The sequence below is a fragment of the Neopelma chrysocephalum genome, unplaced genomic scaffold, assembly GCF_003984885.1.
Source record: "Neopelma chrysocephalum unplaced genomic scaffold, ASM398488v2 Primary Assembly neopelma1_101, whole genome shotgun sequence".
NCBI classification, from domain to species: Eukaryota; Metazoa; Chordata; class Aves; order Passeriformes; family Pipridae; genus Neopelma; species Neopelma chrysocephalum.
In genome coordinates, this window is record NW_020897764.1 from 3037739 (window position 1) to 3054978 (window position 17240).

A 17240-nucleotide genomic window follows, 5' to 3' on the forward strand; every position below is an offset into this window, starting at 1 on the left:
GGGCTGTTCTCATTTTCAGATTGCTCTACCACAAGGCGCTACGCATCCAGAGGCTCAGCCTCAGTCCTAAACTCATTTGTAAGGAAAGCAAACTAAGAAAAGAAAGATTTGCAATTTGCCAAGGGATGTTCGTTTCCTAAGACGATCTGACGCAAAACCATCGATATTTTGGGGAAGAAATATTCTGGAGCACACACCACCACAGACTGCTTTCTTGTGTGGGCCAGGCCTACCAGGAATACAAAGTCTGGCAGGCTTTGAATTTCAACTTCTGTCAAGAGAGCACTAAGGAACCCCTCCAGGAGACAGGAATGAGATAGCATTTTGGTTGTGTTTCTCTGTGGACCAAAAAGCTGCTGCAAGCCACAAAGCACTGGCTAGTTAGCCAAGACATTCTTGTTCAAAAGTATTTTTCACTGGAAATTTGGAACACTGACTAAAGGATTCCCATGCCTCAGAAAAGCATTTTTCCACAGAAAAGGAAAGATTATTATTATTATTAATTGAACGACTGAACTTCCAGACCCAAGTAGTTCTATGTGAGCATGTTCCTGCAGGGCCTTGTAAGAGGTACCAGCAATGAGATGATTAAGAGGACATTTTAGCACCTAAATGCCCCGTGCCTCACTCCCTCTCCAATAAGGGAGACTGTGCAGGACATCCTTCAGCCAACCAGCCAACCTGATCAGAAGAAAAAAATAAAAGAGAAAGAAAAGGGAACACCAAGTACCAAAGGAACAACAAATCACTGGCAGGACGACAGCATTGCCAAAGAAATCTCTCCCCCACATCAATTTCTGTCCTAAAAAACAAGGGAAAAAAAAATCCCTGAAAGCGACCCAAACAACTCGATTAAAAGTTTCTGAGCTGCAAACACGAACCAAGTCCCCACTAATTCCACCTACTTTGGCCACTCCCCACCTCCCAGACTAGACTCCCGTCGTCCCACGAGCCAGACTTGTTCCAGCTAGTCCAATTTAGTGAAGCAACAATTCAAGATCCTCCAACGCCCTTCATCTCGTGGGGCCTGTTGGTCTGAATCCTCAGCTCCGGATGCGCGAGGAGAGCGGGATGCTGACTATCCGCGTCTCCTCCATCAGAGAGCTCTGAGTAACACCGAGCACGCAGCTACAGCTGCCCCACTTGTGGATAAAAGGAAAAGTCAGAAAGGAGGCAATTGTTTTTCCAAGCATCAGTGCTGTAATAAGAAGGAAAGTTTGATTCCCAGTATAATAAAATTACACTCAAGTGGCAGCCAACTATTCGAAAGCTGATATCAGAGCACCAACTCTGCTGGGGATTTATAAATGAAGATACAGAGTGGGTGGGCTGTGGATATGAACTTCATTGCAAGATGTCAACTTTATGAAACTTCTGCAGATACTCAGTCAATGAAAACCATTATTCTCCTTATTTTCCACTAGTTATCTGGCTAACTGTGCATCTGCAGCTTTTACAGCACAGTTCTCAGATGTGACAGCAGGGATTTTCCCCTCATTGTGCAAAAACAAGTATGTCATTTACGAGAGGTCTAAAAAGCTTCGCTGCCCTGAAAGCAACCCGAGATGGCTCGGTATGGTCCCCACCCATCAACGTGCAGAAAACGCTGCCCTTGGAGCCATCCAAGGCTGCGCTGGGTTTTCTGCTTCGCCTGCAGCTGCAGAGGAGCCAGCTCCGAATTTCTCTGGTCAGTCCTGTAAACATCTTGGACTTATTTCAGCATGAGATGAACACAAGTCCAGTGATTCAACTTGGACAGCTGCTACTGCCAGGACAACACACTTTGAGACAAGACACGCTACGTGCGCACGTGTTTTCGTCTGCATGTGTCTAGGAAGTCTAGAGGGATTCGGGATAGGATTTTTTCCTCTCTGCATCCAGAGCTCTTTGTTTGTAGCACAAGTGCCATTAAAAAAATGCATGACGACAGTAAATGACAATTTGTTTTCCTCCTTGCTGGGCATTCAGCAGTTGCAAAGTCGGCTGCAAGCTTATTCTAAGCCACAGCACTAGAAGTGGAATTCCAAGTGGATCTGCTCCCATGCTTCTCCAGCAGCTTCCCAGTCCTCTTAATTTTTGTCTCCCTTTTTTTCTCGCTATTTTGACAACTCAATTGATTTCTTCACAACTTTCATGTTCGCATAATATTTGTTCCATACACAAACAGGCCATTAAATCCAATTCAGCTATTATATCAATGTCAGCAAATAATTTCTGACATTGCTCAAGGGACAACGTTTTTGCTCACCAAAACAACTCTGAATGTGCAACAGGGCCAAAATGTTTGGGTTTAGGAGTGTAAAGATAAACACCAGTAATTAATAATTAAACACTTTATATAAGAATGACATTATTCCTCCCCAAAGAGCCTGGGTGTCTACAGCTCAAAGTTGGCAGTCTGTCTTTCAAATATCTGAAGTCAAATGTGCACATAATAAATACTGTATTTCATCAATGCTGTCAGTACAAAACATTTGACTTATCCAAGTCTTAAAGCTGCACAGACTGTAACAAGTTCTACTACTTTCAGTGCTAACCAACAGTTAAAAGTGCCTTGAGGTGGGAATTGAGATTTAAACCCAGTTTCAGGCTCTGTTGTTATATTTTTTAATTATTTGGGTCATCGCCCTTCTCTGTTCCTCTGTGATATGGGGATGCCTGTAACTTCCTTTCAGCTCTTCAAAAAGAGATCCTAAAGCTTATGCCTTGGTAAAATTATGGTATTTCTGATGTACTGAGGTCCTGCAGCACTTGTTAACTTCAGTTCTAACATTTAAACTCTGCACCACCAGCATGGCAAGCACCATGCCCACCTCTTTGGTCTGTTGGAATTTGAGGTGGAATCAAGCAATGCCTTACCTGTTTACTGCAGTGGACACTGGTTTTATTCCTGTTGTTGTCCAGCAGCCCCCCACATTTGCCCAACGCTGCCAAATCCTTCATAATAGAGTTCAGAGCTTCTTCTTCATCTGCAAAAGAAGGTGAGACAACTGAAGTGTGGAAGGCAACCTCACCCCCAGAACTACAGAGTAAAAGCACAGCATTGCAAAGACAAGCTTTCAATCCAAATGGATCAAGAGCCACGATGTGAAGCCTTCCTTTTAAAAGAGACATTCCAAGGCATTCCAGCTCATGGTGTCTTGGAAATACAGGTGCTTCACCACAGGTGAGCCAAATCCTCAGATCTTATTGCAGCCTTTCAGTACCAGAAGGGGGCTTACAAGAAAACTGGAGAGGGAATCTTGACAAGGGCATGTAGTGAGTGACAGGACATGAGACAATGTCTTGTAAACGGACAGAGGGTCAGTTTAGATTAGATGTTAGGGAGAAATTTTCCACTGTGAGGGTGGTGAAGCCCTGGCACAGGTTGCCCAGACAAGCTGTGGATGCGCCATCCCTGGAAGCGTTCAAAGCCAGGTTGGATGGCGCAGCCTGGTCAAGTGGAAGGTGTCCCTGCTCATGGCAGGGGGATTGGAACTGGATTATCTTTAAAGTCCCTTCCAGGTCCAGTTTTTGCAGTGTAAGGTGGTGCTCTGCAGGACAGAAACCTTTCAGGGCCCAGAAAGCTCATGGCAGCAGATGATGGGGCAGAACACAGTTCTTCATCTCCTCCTTTCCTCCCTCTTCATTAGGGGTGCTCAAGAACCACAGAATGATTTTCAAAACCAGAGGCAGCAAGAAACCACGGGAGAGAGTAAGGAATTCATAAGAAGAGAAAAACTCAGCAATGCTGGACAGAAGAAATTAGAGAACTTTGAAGGACCCATTCGATCTGAAACCAATCTCCTCCTTTTCAACACTTTTCCATCTGTGGCTGTGGCCTCTTAAAGCAGTTCTGAACTGTGACACTGCAAAACACCAACCACAAGCTCTAAGAGCCCTGTCAAGACCTAGGGCAGGGCACACTCCTTAGGAGGGTGTGAGAACCCACTGCACACTCCGTGCTTGTGATGTACTCAAGACAAATATTAGGCACGTGCAGCTATTACTGTAAAAATACAAATACAGCTACAAATTTTGTCTAAAAGTGAGTGCCTCCAGGGACAGAACCACCCCTACACCAAGCCAGCCTGCAGATTTAACTCAAAGTCCACAAATATGTGAAAAATTACAAAAATTGTATGAAATCAGAAAGGACCAGACCCAAATACTGAGCATCTTTCCCCAGGGAGGTGTATGTCCTGGATCCTTGTGCTCAGATACAATATCATATCCTCTTTTTCTGCTCCTCCTGCTGGGTTCTGTCAGGACTGAAGGTGTGGGGAAAAAAAAAAAAGATGTGAGAAAAAGACTCCTCATGCATGCTGTGCACCCAGAGCCATCTCATTAAAGAAATAAGGGGGAAAAACAGGGTAAAATGTTTAAAATCCAGTGTCACTTTTATTTTATTGCTCAGAAATGAGCTCCAATGCCTACAGCAGACTATTAGGAAAATGCCTACATTTTCCTGTACACAATGTGTGTGTGTATATATTTAGCATATAAACAGATATCTATGTATCAATATTAAAAATAAAATGGATAAAATAATAAAATTCATACCAAAGTACATTAAAATACAATTCCTTTTCCCTTCCACATTACCCTATTTACTAAAAACACAGGTATGTTTTTCCAAAGGGGTGGCAGGGAGAGCAGCCTGAAATGCCACAAGAAAACACTCAAGAAAAAGATAATTTTCAGTTCTAGTTCAGAAAAAAAACCCAAAACAAACAAACAAACGAAACCCAAACCCACAACAAGAATATCCCCATAGTTTGGGTTTGGGGTGTTTTTCTTTTGTTGTTATTGGTTTGGTTTGGTTTGCCTTTTTTTTTTTCTTAAAGGACCTCTGGGACAAACACAGTTTTCCACACAGATTTTGTGGAAAATACCCGACACAAAAAAAAAAGAAGAAAAAAAGCCTCTTTTTGGGGGGGGGGGAAGGGAAAGGGGGAGGGACAAGCTAAAACAAACCCACAAACCAAAACCCCTTATGCTGCCCTCCAGGAATTTTCCACCAAAGCCCTAATCTCTGCAATGCCCCTCGCCCCCTTTCTTTTTTTCCAGCCCGAGTGACAAGAAAAGTTTCCTGAACTTTTTTTCCTGACACAAAACACAATTCCATAAGGTCACGGGCAAACAGGGCTTCAACAAGCAGAGGCAGAGCCAGGCTTTTGCTACCAAAACCACCCTATTCACCACCACTCTCCCAACTCCAAACCTCCCTGGCCAGGCCTGGCAGCATCTTCAAAGAGATTCATCTCTGCTTAATCCACCAAGGATAGTCCAGAACTTGCCCCATGGAGGGACAGCAGGATTTGCTGGAGGGCAATAGTAATAATAATAATAATAAATAATAATAAACCAACAAACAGGGACAGAGTAATTTCAAAGTTTACTGGAGTGGCTGTAAAGCCACTTCTCTCCATCCATCCCAAGAGAAAGACCTGCAGCCCCCAAGAGTTGGCCCCAGCTCCCCACAGACCACTTGTGGCAAGTTGTTTGCCAAAGGGCAAAGCAAGGAAGGCCAATTTCCCTTGGACTTCTGTGTTCTTCTTAAACACCAAGGAGTTTCCAACGTCTAGGAAAGGTTTGGTTTATATGACACTGCCCTCAAAGCAATAAGTGAGTCTTTCTCCTCTACCTACCCATCATTTTTGCCAATACTTTTTGCAACACAGTCTTCCGAGTCCATCAAACACAGGTTTAAAAATGCCTACTGCTGCAAGTCCAGCTCCATCATTATGAAAGTCACATTTCTTAGGAAGTCAGGCTACACATCTCTGCCAGAAGTGACCTTTTGCATCTCTCCCAGCATAGCAAAGCAAGGAGAATCCACTCCCTTTCAGTAACTGCTTAAATTCAGCCGATTTTCAGAAATACCCAACCATCAACTTAAGCAGCCAAGAACCAGTGGTGTAAAACTGGGGTCCAGCTGCCCTAGATCAGTTACTGAAGGAAAAAAATAAAAGAAAGAGAAGTAATTTCTTGTATTTGACTGTCAGCTCAGCATCTTCGTTCCTCTATCTACTAAAAAGCCAAAGCAAAAGAGCATTCTGAAGAGCATTCGAGAATTTTTAATTATAAAACATGGGTGTTACTTGTCAAAAAAAACCCAAAATACACATCTGCGCCACCACTGCTACAAAATAAGGTAAGAAAATTTCTCTTTATATGAGCAGGAGAGGTTGTTTTCTACTGCTGGAGTGTGAAAGAACATGACTTACGCACAAGCAGAAATACAATATTTCCTTGAACTAACGTATTTATATGTGCTTAAGTACTTTTTAACCACTTTTAACAGTGTGTTTTTAGTCCAAGAGAGCTGCAATTTTAGACACACGATGACCAAAGCCTCAACTGTTCAAAACAAAAACCCCCACACCACGGTCTGAAGCAACTTCTGAGCAGGAGAATGATTTGCATCATCGGTTGCAAAACCGACACTTCCCAGTCCTCTCCATGACAGCTTTGCACAGGGACTGATGCCTTCCAGACTAAACCTCTTGCCCATTCTAATTACTGCTCCTGGGGTCTCCAAGCTGACTCGCAAGAAGGGTGGAGAACTTTGTTCCATGGAAATAAGCGGCCAGCTCAGCCAGTTCAGTCAAAATTCAAACAGGCACTGGAGCTAACTGGATAATTAAATCCAAATGACACTCCCAAGCCTTTCCAGAGAAAGGGGCGTCACAGGCTGCTTGTTCTCCATTTGGCTTGGTTTGAGTGAGGAGTGGGTGCAGGATGGACGGCTCTCCCAGGGGCAAAATGCCAATCATCAGGAATCCCAGGCCCAAGGGACAGGCAGGATCAAGATTCTCCTTTTCTAGCCCTGGCAGGGCACAAGTTTTCTTCAGCCTTGTGGGAAGGCAGCATTGAGACTGCACAGCAAACATCTTCCCAGGCTTTGCCATGGCTCCAGAACAAAACAGCTGCGAATTGCACACCACCAATGAAGTATCCTCAGCACTTGGATGGACTTGGAGACTCGTGGAAACCCTTTTGCAACGTGAGCAGGTTCTTGCTCCTGAACAACCTTCTGGCCCAGCTTCGCTCTTGCACCGTTTTGTACAAATTCACTTAAGGTATTGCAGGTTGACAGGATGAATTGTTCAATGATATCTGCTCTCTCCCCAGAACACATATAAACAGGATTATTTTTACCATGGAAGATGAGGACAAAAAAAAGCTGATTACAGAGACAGCAGAAATGAAACATAAAAATAAATTGTGTTTAGTACTGTCCCTCTGTCCCCGGTGTCTCTTCTTCCATCCTCAGTTCTGTCTTTATTTTCAGCTATTTCTTTTAGTAGGAAACTCATTTCTTTCATCCCTATTTCCCACCAACACCCCAATTTTGTGCTTTTTAAATCATCTCCCTGAGACAAAGCTCATTTGATCATGCTGCCAGCCCATCCAACCAAGGACCACTTCCAACCAAAAATAATACATGTCTCAAAGATACTAATTTCCCAGAGGTTTGGGGGCGGGGGGAAATATCCATAGCCACATTGAAGAGAGGAACACACAGAAGTAGTAAGCCAAGAGCACTCCCAGGATGCAATGGCCAGTGGAGCTACAGTGGATTTGGGAAGGTTGGGTTTATATTTTTATTAAAGCACAACTCATCCGCTTTGGCAGGATCTTATATCAAAACCAGAACACCTCCTTCTCTCATCAAGTTTTCAGTTCTGCGAGATGTTAAGACTCACAAGTCCCAGATTCACTACCAATGTGAATCTGGAGCATTTGGCACTTGGCAAAATCAAAAAGCCAGAAGATGACACATCTCTCTGCCCTTCAGATACACGTTTCCGGTGCTGCTCCGTGGCTCTGGTTCCAGAGTGCGTGAGGGAGAGAGGAACCTGGAGTTTCACTCTTAGTACAGCCAGTTCACTGCTCTTGGAGAAGGAAAAAATAAAACCCACAAGGGAGAAATAGAAAGCCTGAAGGTCAACACGGACCACCCAAAACAATTCAAGAGTCCGGAGAGAAAGCAAATGAAGAAGGGACAAAGGAATAATTTAGCTGTGCTCAGATGGTCTAGACAGTGCTGTTATTGTTGGCTTCACTAATAGGTCATTACTAAGAGGCAGCTTACGGTAGTTCCATGAAGCTGCTTCCATCAACACTGCAAAAAAAAAAAAAAAAGGCACCAGCTGGATGGAGCCCACAGAAAGCCTGGAGAAGTAAAGCAGAGTCCTGTAAAACATGGTGAGTCCTGATCTCGGCCTCTCACACACACACCAGGCAGAGTCAGGGCTGGGAAGAGTTGGGGAAAAGTCCTGGGTGTTGCAGAAGGGAAGAATATTGTCCTGTGAGTCATTCCTGAGCACGGCTGGAGCGTGTGGTCCCGGGGCCATACCTTGTCACACACACACACTTCTGCCTGGATCCAGGGAAAAACCACAGACGTGGCCACTGAAGGTCCCACTGTGCTTTTCACAGCCGTGGTGCTGATAGTCCAGTTGAGCCTTTTGTGCCTGTGTAAACTCCAGCAGCTCCCTCCAAGGCCAGCATCCACCTCTCCAGAAGGAGAGGCAGCCACTGGGGATATCCCCAGGCAGAGGGAAGAGTTTGTGAGGGCTGAAAGGGGATGGAGGGAGGATGGGGAGCCCCCCAGAAATGCTGTCAGCTTCAGTAAAAGCCCTTTCAATTGGTGAGACTTTGAACATATAGTGACAAAAATACTGAAATGTAATAAAACATAGTGAAAAGAAATATGGAACCATGTGATGATGACACTGACAATCCTGACTTTGGTTTGCAGAGGCATCAGCCTTCCGTTTTCTCTGGTTTTTGAAAATACATGTTTTTTTGATTGACTAGCATACAATATTTATCATTTACCAAAAAGAACCTGAACTGAAGGACAAGCATCACTCATTACCTGCAAAGGGCAGTTTCTGTCCTGATGGACTTTCAGCTACACTGTCAGATGGAGAGAGAGATGAGCTGTTTTTTATATCTCATTTAAAGAACAGGAATCCAAGACAGAAAAAAAAAAAGGCTTGCTCGAGACCACATGAGTCTGCAGAGCTAAATACATTAATTCAGAAAAGACTTAACCTGATCTGGCCTTCCTGGCTGTATACAAGGACCACAGAAATTCATTCAGCAGCCTCTACAACCCTTTCTTGACCCAGAATCACCAAACAGCCTCTTTTAGAGAGTCTTAGTCTAAAGAGGTCATGCACTTACTCCAATAACCCCTTTGCAACCAATACCTCAATACCAGTTTGAGCACAGCTCGCCTTGTATTCCACTTGTTAGATCTTGATATCCCTGTGTCTCAGAGACCCCTCTATTAATAAACACTCCCCACCTTCTGCAGGTATTCACAGACTGCAACCTCATCCCCTTTTAACCCTTCTTCATGGAACTAAATGGAAATACATAGCTTCTGACACTAGAGTAATCCTTAATTAACTTCTTCAGCTCTTTCCAGGCGTATTTTTTTTATATTTTTTTAAATGAAGACAAGAGGGAACATCAGAGAAGCACATTATGCCCAGAGGACAAAGCACCTTTCCATTTCTGTTTGCTGTGTGAGCATGGGGTAACAGGAAACTTGACCAACATGTACCAGTGAAAGTTCACATCTGCCAGACCAACAGCCACCTGGGTTGCCCACTGCCTTCATCAGAAGGTCAATGTCAGACCAGTCCTGGTTTTCTCTCCTGATCCAGAAAACAGGAACAACACTCATCCATATGAAAGCCAGTATCAAAGAACTCGCTTGTGAAGATAAATGCTGCTCTTCCTCCAAAACCCAGAGGGGGAAAAAAAGCTTGGAGATGAAGAGAAACCCAGGACTTGGAGTTTCTTCAGCAGCTGCAAACACTGTCAACAGGCACCCACTGCCACCAGGATTCAGCCAATGTACAAGATACCAGGGGCAGAGGTACCAACACAGCACGGACTTGATGAGCTTAAGGGTCTTTTCCTGACTAAATGATTCTGATTCTAAACAGAGGGATCAATTATTAAATAAACACCGTCACAGTGCCTGTTTCAGTCAATATTAGGAAGGAGACCAGTGAGCCAGAAGCTCAAGAGCCTGATTTCGACCATGGCAAAAGCCCCTAAGCAAGCAAAGAAGGGACCCAGGCACTGACAGGCAGGTAAAAATACTGCTTTGGAACTTAGCACCCTTAGAAGGGCTGTCTGTGAATGACCTGTGACAAAACAGAACTGCTGCCTGCCTCCATCTGGTGAGAGATGCAGATAAACCTCCACGTAAATTCAACCCACATGCACAAAGCATTTTGCCACTGTCTGGAGCCGTGTCCAGAATCTGATAAAGAGAAAAATTATCCAATTACCCTCCCCCAGTCCAGATTGCACTGCAGCAGACACACCAGTGGAGCACGTTCCCTCTGCAAGTCAGCAAAGGCTCAACCAGCAGCTGGATCCTGCTGCCGTTCTCCCTCCTGCAACCCCACCCAAGGGATGCCAAGGTCACCCCTGTGTAGGACTCAAGGGCAGGGCACAGCCCAGCAGGTCAAACAGAGCAATTATACAGGAGGAAGTGAGGAAAGACCCTCTTGATATGCAGGATTTCTTGGCAGGAGTTCGCTCGCTGACGTCTTAAGCTTGGGATACATAAACTCACACAGAAAACTCACGGTGTGAGGTGCTGGGGGTTCTTGAAAGCACATTTCTCCTTATCAAAGAACTATAATGCTAAAGGGTGCACCACGGGAGATTATTAATGCTTCACCTGACAAATCGTTGGTGAATCTTGCTCTCCATAAATTACACCAATTTGGATTTTTAATTGCACTTTTACAGCACAATCAGAAACTGCTTTGTGAAAAGAAACAAAACCAAACCCATCAGAGGCTTTTGACAGCTACAGAAGTCCATCATGCCAAATACCCAACAGAACATCTGTGGGTTAAAATGTCTCACAGATCCTTTTCTCAGGGGCAAAGCTGAGCTCCTGCCTCCTATTCCCCTTCTCCCCCATGCTATCCCTCAGGCTATCCATACAAACATTGGAAAAATTGCACAGCCAGATTGGAGATCATGTTTAGATCAAAAACAACCCTTCCTTTCAGATTGACTGGCATACAATATTTATCATTTACCCCCTGCAAAAGGGGACAGAAATTAGTGCTCAGGAATGGGCTCGGGGGGAAAGCAAGCTTAAAAAAAAAGCTAAACCAGTTATTTTTAAAATGATAATTAGTAAATATGCATATCACATGTAAATAAATCCAATCACCAGTGACATGACCCAGCCAGCCCCCAAAATACTCATGAACACAAACAAGCAAACACCTCCAATGTAATCTAAACTTGCTAAGAGTCCAGTCACTTAATAAGAGCATCGAAAAAACAGCGAAAGAGATTAAACTGGAACACAAATTCATATGTTATGGCACAGCGTACTTGATAGCCAGGGTGTGAGATCATGAAGAACTTCCACTGCCCTCTGAATTTCCCCAGGAAAAACCAAAAGCAGAGGCAGTGCTACTGGGACTGCACCTCAGCTTGGGAGAGGTGAGAACAATGCCCTTAAAACCCCGGAGCGATCAGCGCCTTGCAAACACCAAAACCAAAACATTTGGAATGGCAAGTTTTATCACATGTGAAGGTTTCAGTGGTTAAGCCACAGCTCATACAAGAAACTTCTCCTGACGAACGCGAAGAGCTCGTGGCACAGCGCCGAGAGACCTGCCAGGGACTTCTGCAATGGAAAAGGACTCGGGATTGAAAAGGTGTTTGGCTTAGCTCAGCGGGGAGGGAAAGCAAGGTTACGTCTGTGGTTCACCACAGCCCTCCACTCCCAAAATAGCCATTCCTCCGACAGCGCCGCGCGCAGTAAAATTCCATGGGATCGGAGCCACTGGCAGAGCTTTCCCGTGCCCTGCAACACTCTGCCCTCCTCCGCGGCCCCATCCCCGTGCACACTTGTCACCAGAAGTCCCCTGTACCTCCCTGCTCACGCAGAGGCTGGTGAACCCTGGATAAGAAGCCATTTTCCCCCGAGAGACAGCCCATGCAACATCCTGACTGTCATTCTTTTCCTTCCCTCTCTCAGCTCTCCTCCTCCAGCAGTGCAGGAGCTCAACCTGTGGAGGTCCAGCCATGCCACCTCACACCCTTTCATCCTCCTTGGCTAATGGGGCAAATGTCTGGGTTAAAATCAGGTGGCATTTGATGCAGGGAAGATTTGCTGAAGAGGGAAAACAGCTGCTGTCCCCACATCCAGCCAGCAACTCGGATCCTGGAGCAGGAGACGTTGATGGTTTGATAATAAACACACCAGTTTTTAGTGATAGAAAGGGTTTCAGTGCTCCCTCAGCTGCTCCTCATCAGACCCGTGCTCCAGACCCTTCCCCAGCTCCTCTGCCCTTCTCTGGACTCACTCCAGCACCTCAATGTCTTTCTTGTACTGAGGGGCCCAAAACTGAGCACAGGATTGAAGGTGCCTCAGCAGTGCTGAGTACAGGGGGACAGTCAGTGCCCTGGTCCTGCTGACCACACTGCAGGAATAGGGCAGTGGGAATCAGGGCTTTCCTATAAAAGCACAGACTGCTGGCAAGGTAAGCCATGCTAAATCTCTGCCTCTTAGAATCACTTTGGTTGGAAAAGATCCTTCAGATCTTGGACAAACGCACTGTTTCTCACTTGCTTTTGCAGATTAAAGTTAGTCCAGGAGAGCTGCAAGCAGGGCCTAGACCCCTAAAAAGCAAAATTAACCACATTTAAGAAAATTCTGCATGCCTGTAGCCCTGCTACTCCTCACCACTTCAAAGGTACTGGTTTCTCTCCCATTCCACAACAAACTTTCACAGCTTTTTTGCTAACCCTGCCCTTTGCTCCACAGACACTAATTCTCCTTCAATGGATTAACATAATTAAATTAAATTCGGGCCAATTTTTCCAGCAGTTGTCCTGCTAAGCTTAAAATTTGTTCCTTCTAAAGAAGGGCTTGTGTGCCTAAAAGGCAGCCTGGTTTTTTTTCCACCTCTATCATTTTGGTCTAATAAAAGATATTACCTCTCCCCACAACCTGTACCTCTCTCTTGAGCACACTTGAAAGGAGAAAAATGTTTACCCAGAAAGAAATGTAGCTGGCAAGTTATTTCCCCTGGCTGCCTCGATACCTCTGAAGGTTATTTGCAGGCTCATAAAGAACTCTTTCTCCCTCCCAGCCCAGCTACTTCCAGTGCTCAAAGCCACAGCCCAGAGCCCGTGAACTCCTAACCTGTTGCTGCAGCAACGGCTGCGACGTCCCAAATATGATGCAGGTCCAGTCTCACATTTCCCAGGTGCCCAAAGCACCTGGCATGACCCTAAAATGGAGCCCTGGTGCAACGGGTACGGTGCCAAGAAAGAGAGAAGGAGACACAGCCACCTTTTAAGTCAGTCACCCCTTGACAATAACAAAACCTGAGCTAGAAAGCCTGACGTGTCTTTATTATAAAATAAAGTACTGCAATTCAACCTGAATTAATTTCTCATTAATAGCTCTCAGCATATAAAGAGCAAGTTAAGAGCAATAAGGAAGTGAAAAGCAAAACCACTGCCTTAGACTGAGGAATGAGGAAAGCACAGCATGGGAGAGCTGAGACATCAGTGGCTGGGTGCTCGAGGACAGGTCTGTTCTCCCCCAACAACTTGGGCAGTTCTGTTTCAAGAGCCCCCCAAAAAAACAATGAATTGGAGTTAAGTGGCCAGACCATGGCTGTGCAAACAGGCCCCCTCCTCCTCCTGCAAACTGCTGTGGCTTCTGCCAGCCCAGCCTGCAGTTGTGTCTTCTCCAAACACACGCACTCTGTCAAGGCAATGCTATAAACAAGCATCATTCTCCCATATCCCACACCTCAGATGACCTTTCTGCTGAAGCAAAAGCCACACTCACTCCAGCAAAGCACTGAAGACCTAAATCTTTGAGTTACATGTACATACACAGAGCAGAATAGATCAGCCTTCCCAGAGTCTTTATCATCAGGAACACACATGAATGCACACAGCATTCCATAACCACAACTAAGAACACTTAAATCGTTTTAAAACAAAAAGAATAAAATTTAAGCAACGAACAAGCTGGTGCTTTTTCTACCAACTTGTGTGGGTTTTTTTAATGTTATTTTTACTGTGATGTCACGTTTAAACACAGCAATTTTTAACACCTATTAGCTGTGGTCTTTGCACTGCGTTGCATTGGAGACATGGACACATCTTTAAATTACAGAGAGGTCTTGGAGAGGTGGCAGATGGAAACATGCTGTGAGCTGAAGGAATAAAAAGACCCAGTGCCAAGGACTCAGGGTGGCCCCAAGCTGGCACACGTAGAGAGACTGTCTTGGACCTGCAACAGCACCGGGATCCCACAGCTGCACAGGGCTGGTCCACGCACTGCATGACACAGAGAAACTGCTCTGTCAGAGGTGCAGCCCATGGAGACGCCAGAAGTCCCCACTTCCCCGTCTTGTGGTCTCCAGACAAGGTCATGCAACTTCCCTAGAACGTGTCTAGGAGTAAACAGGCCTATGCTGAACTTTGAGGCACTGAGCAGACTACAAATAGGATCCTAGGAAGAAAGGTAGACCTGGAACGTCAGAGATCACGTCATCCAACACATCTCTGTGGTCTGTCAGAGGGGAATCCGTGACATAACTGCATATTCCTTACACTTCCCTTGAAAATGCTCCCTCATCCCAATGAGGGATAAGGAAAAGGGGGAGAAGTGAAACTAATTAACCCTCAAAATTTTAGCCCAAATTTCTGTGCGTCAGCAAAGCTGTTGCAATGATTCTTTAACTAACAAGCTCCACTTGGAGACACACATCACTTCACCCACCTCATCCCGACAGTCAAACCATAGAGCAGACTCAGGACCACTCTCTGCACAAGGAGTCATCAAATTGACAATCTCCTGGGAACTGGACTGGAGCCAGCAACTCCTTCCCTACTGGTGCTCAGAGTGAGTCTGAACTTTCCTTCTCAAAAAAAACCCACATCGCACTGACAAAGGAGTGGCTTTTGCCTTCAAAGTGAAAATGTTTCTAAAAAATTCTGGGGTTTTTCAACAGGGATTTTAAACTGAAATTTGTCATTCGTTACATTGGAGAAGCAGGTCTGGACTTTCTCTTTCCTTCTCCTTTTTTTTTTAACTTAGCTTTAAATTAGTTGCCTCCCCACAAAATCTCTCTTCCAGGTAACAGAGAAAGAGCAAAAAGAACAGAGACATAAAGCCAGGATAGGGTAAGTACCACTCTTGTCCTTTCTCCATGAGGGAGGACAAACAATTAAGGTGTGGCAGTGGCTTCACACTTCTCATTTTTTAAATTCAAACCAGTATCAAATTCTGAATAACATTTCTACAAGGCTTTTTGTAAGGGCAGGACAAGGGGGAACGGCTTCAAAGTGACAGAGGGAAGGTTTGGATTAGATATTAGGAAGAAATTCTTCCCTGGGAGGGTGGCAAGGCCCTGGCACAGGTTGCCCAGAGAAGCTGGGGCTGCCCCGTCCCTGGAAGTGTCCAAGGCCAGGTTGGACAGGGCTTGGAGCAACCTGGGATAGTGGAAGGTGTCCCTGCCCATGGCAGAGGGTAGAACTGGATGATCTCTAACGTCCCTTCCAACCCAAATTCTGTGATTCTGTGATTCTATCATGTTTGCAAGGACAATCTCTAAATTTACACATATTCCTCCCCACCTCCTTTTATTTTATTCTTTTTAAAGCACTGTTTCAACCATCCCTGAAAAGTTTGGGGTCAACCTGTGTAAATGCTGCAAATGTGTAAGTAAAATGCTCAGCTTCAACCAGGACTTTTCCAAGATCTCATTTCTTGGGTCACCAGGTCAAAAAGCCATTTCAGGAGATAAATTTAGGCTCCTCTGTAATCTGCCTCTTCAGGTGAACGGAAGAAGACGATTCAAGCTCAATTAGCTCCACGTGTTAATTGACACTGACAGTCCTGTGAGGCAGAACCTGGCCTCGTTCTCCAATCTGCTGAGCTTTCTCTTCACCACAATTAAAGCAAAGGAGCAGAAACCCCTGCAGTTGCTGGAACTGCTACTGCCTGACAAAATGGCTTGTAGACCACTTTGAAATTAGTTTTGTGGTCAATGTTCATTCTTGGGGCTCCCACACTTATCACCTGCTCATATGAGACAACAGCACTGATATGATTATTCACTAAAACAGAGAGAGTCTAGCCAAGTGATCCTAATTTCTGAAATGATGAATTCTCTTTAGCAGAAAGTTCTTATCTATAGAGATAAGATCACAATCATTATGTACTCCCAGAACTACAAATAATTCCCACCTTAAAAAAGTTTCCCTCAGCACCACAGAGCATCTGATACACAACTATTGCAGCAGGAGAGGGAGAAGGTGCAAGTAATCCAGGTCACTGATCAGAAAAGCAATATACTCAGGCTCTGGCTGAAACAGAAAATTCCTTGGGAAAAGAGCTACAGGGAATGAAGATACTCTGCATAGAAATACAAGGCAACTGTGGAAAGAGGCTTCATTTAGAACATGACCCACCAGCCCACATTGACACTAAGAAGAGAATTTGTCCAATTCTGGCACCATTAAAATACAAAAAAAAAAAAAAAATTAGAAAGCAATCCAGCCAGACCATCTCAGAGATGTCTCCCACTCTTGCCATGCTTGGTAGTCCCAACCAAAATTAACAGGCTGTAGAAAATTAATTGCTTCAGGGGAATCCAGTTCTTACCCATCTTTCCATCTACATCAGGCCTCCATTCCACTGGTCCCAGACACTTGTACCTTATCCTCCACTCTCAAGCATCCACCCTGTAACAAACACAGAGGTTACAGATTAATTTTGACACGTCAGTGGAGTCACTGTACAGGACCAATTTTCACAAAGCCTTTCCTGACCCTCACCTGGGCTGGAGGAAAGAGGAGAGCCATTTAGTTAGGAACTGAGACCAGGAGTCTGCCCTCCCCTACACACCCCAAAGGTAGCACACTACAAACCTGGAACCTTAATGGTTTTAAAATCTTGGAGTAAACAGCTTATACTTGTGCCATAGGCCTCCTTTCCTTAAGTGCAGAACATTTTTAATATATTTTAAATGTATTTTTACATTATTAATGTAACCTTAAAGTAATAGCATCTTTATCATATCACATTCCACAGCATCCCTATGGAATAAGACTCACTTGGGGAGCAGACTGACAGCAGGACATGGAAAGACAATCCAAGAGGCAGCCTGAATCAAAGCAGAAACCTAAATTTAAGCCTTCCAAACACCAGCCAACGTTCC

The 17240-nt window shown here is 44.8% G+C and overlaps 1 protein-coding gene across 3 annotated transcripts in view; it reads right to left on the minus strand.

Annotated features, from left to right (window-relative positions):
* The window catches only part of LOC113973443 (mitogen-activated protein kinase kinase kinase 3-like), a 76492-nt gene that overhangs the window by 39083 nt on the left and 20169 nt on the right, over positions 1 to 17240 (minus strand). For all 3 annotated transcript variants that reach the window (XM_027695543.1, XM_027695544.1, XM_027695542.1), the window contains exons 2-3: positions 16685 to 16764; positions 2860 to 2969 (exon numbers count right to left, since the gene is read on the minus strand). In XM_027695543.1, coding sequence (XP_027551344.1) covers positions 2860 to 2969; positions 16685 to 16688 — 114 coding nt within the window. In that variant the 5' untranslated portion in view covers positions 16689 to 16764. The remainder of the gene's footprint in view (positions 1 to 2859; positions 2970 to 16684; positions 16765 to 17240) is intronic.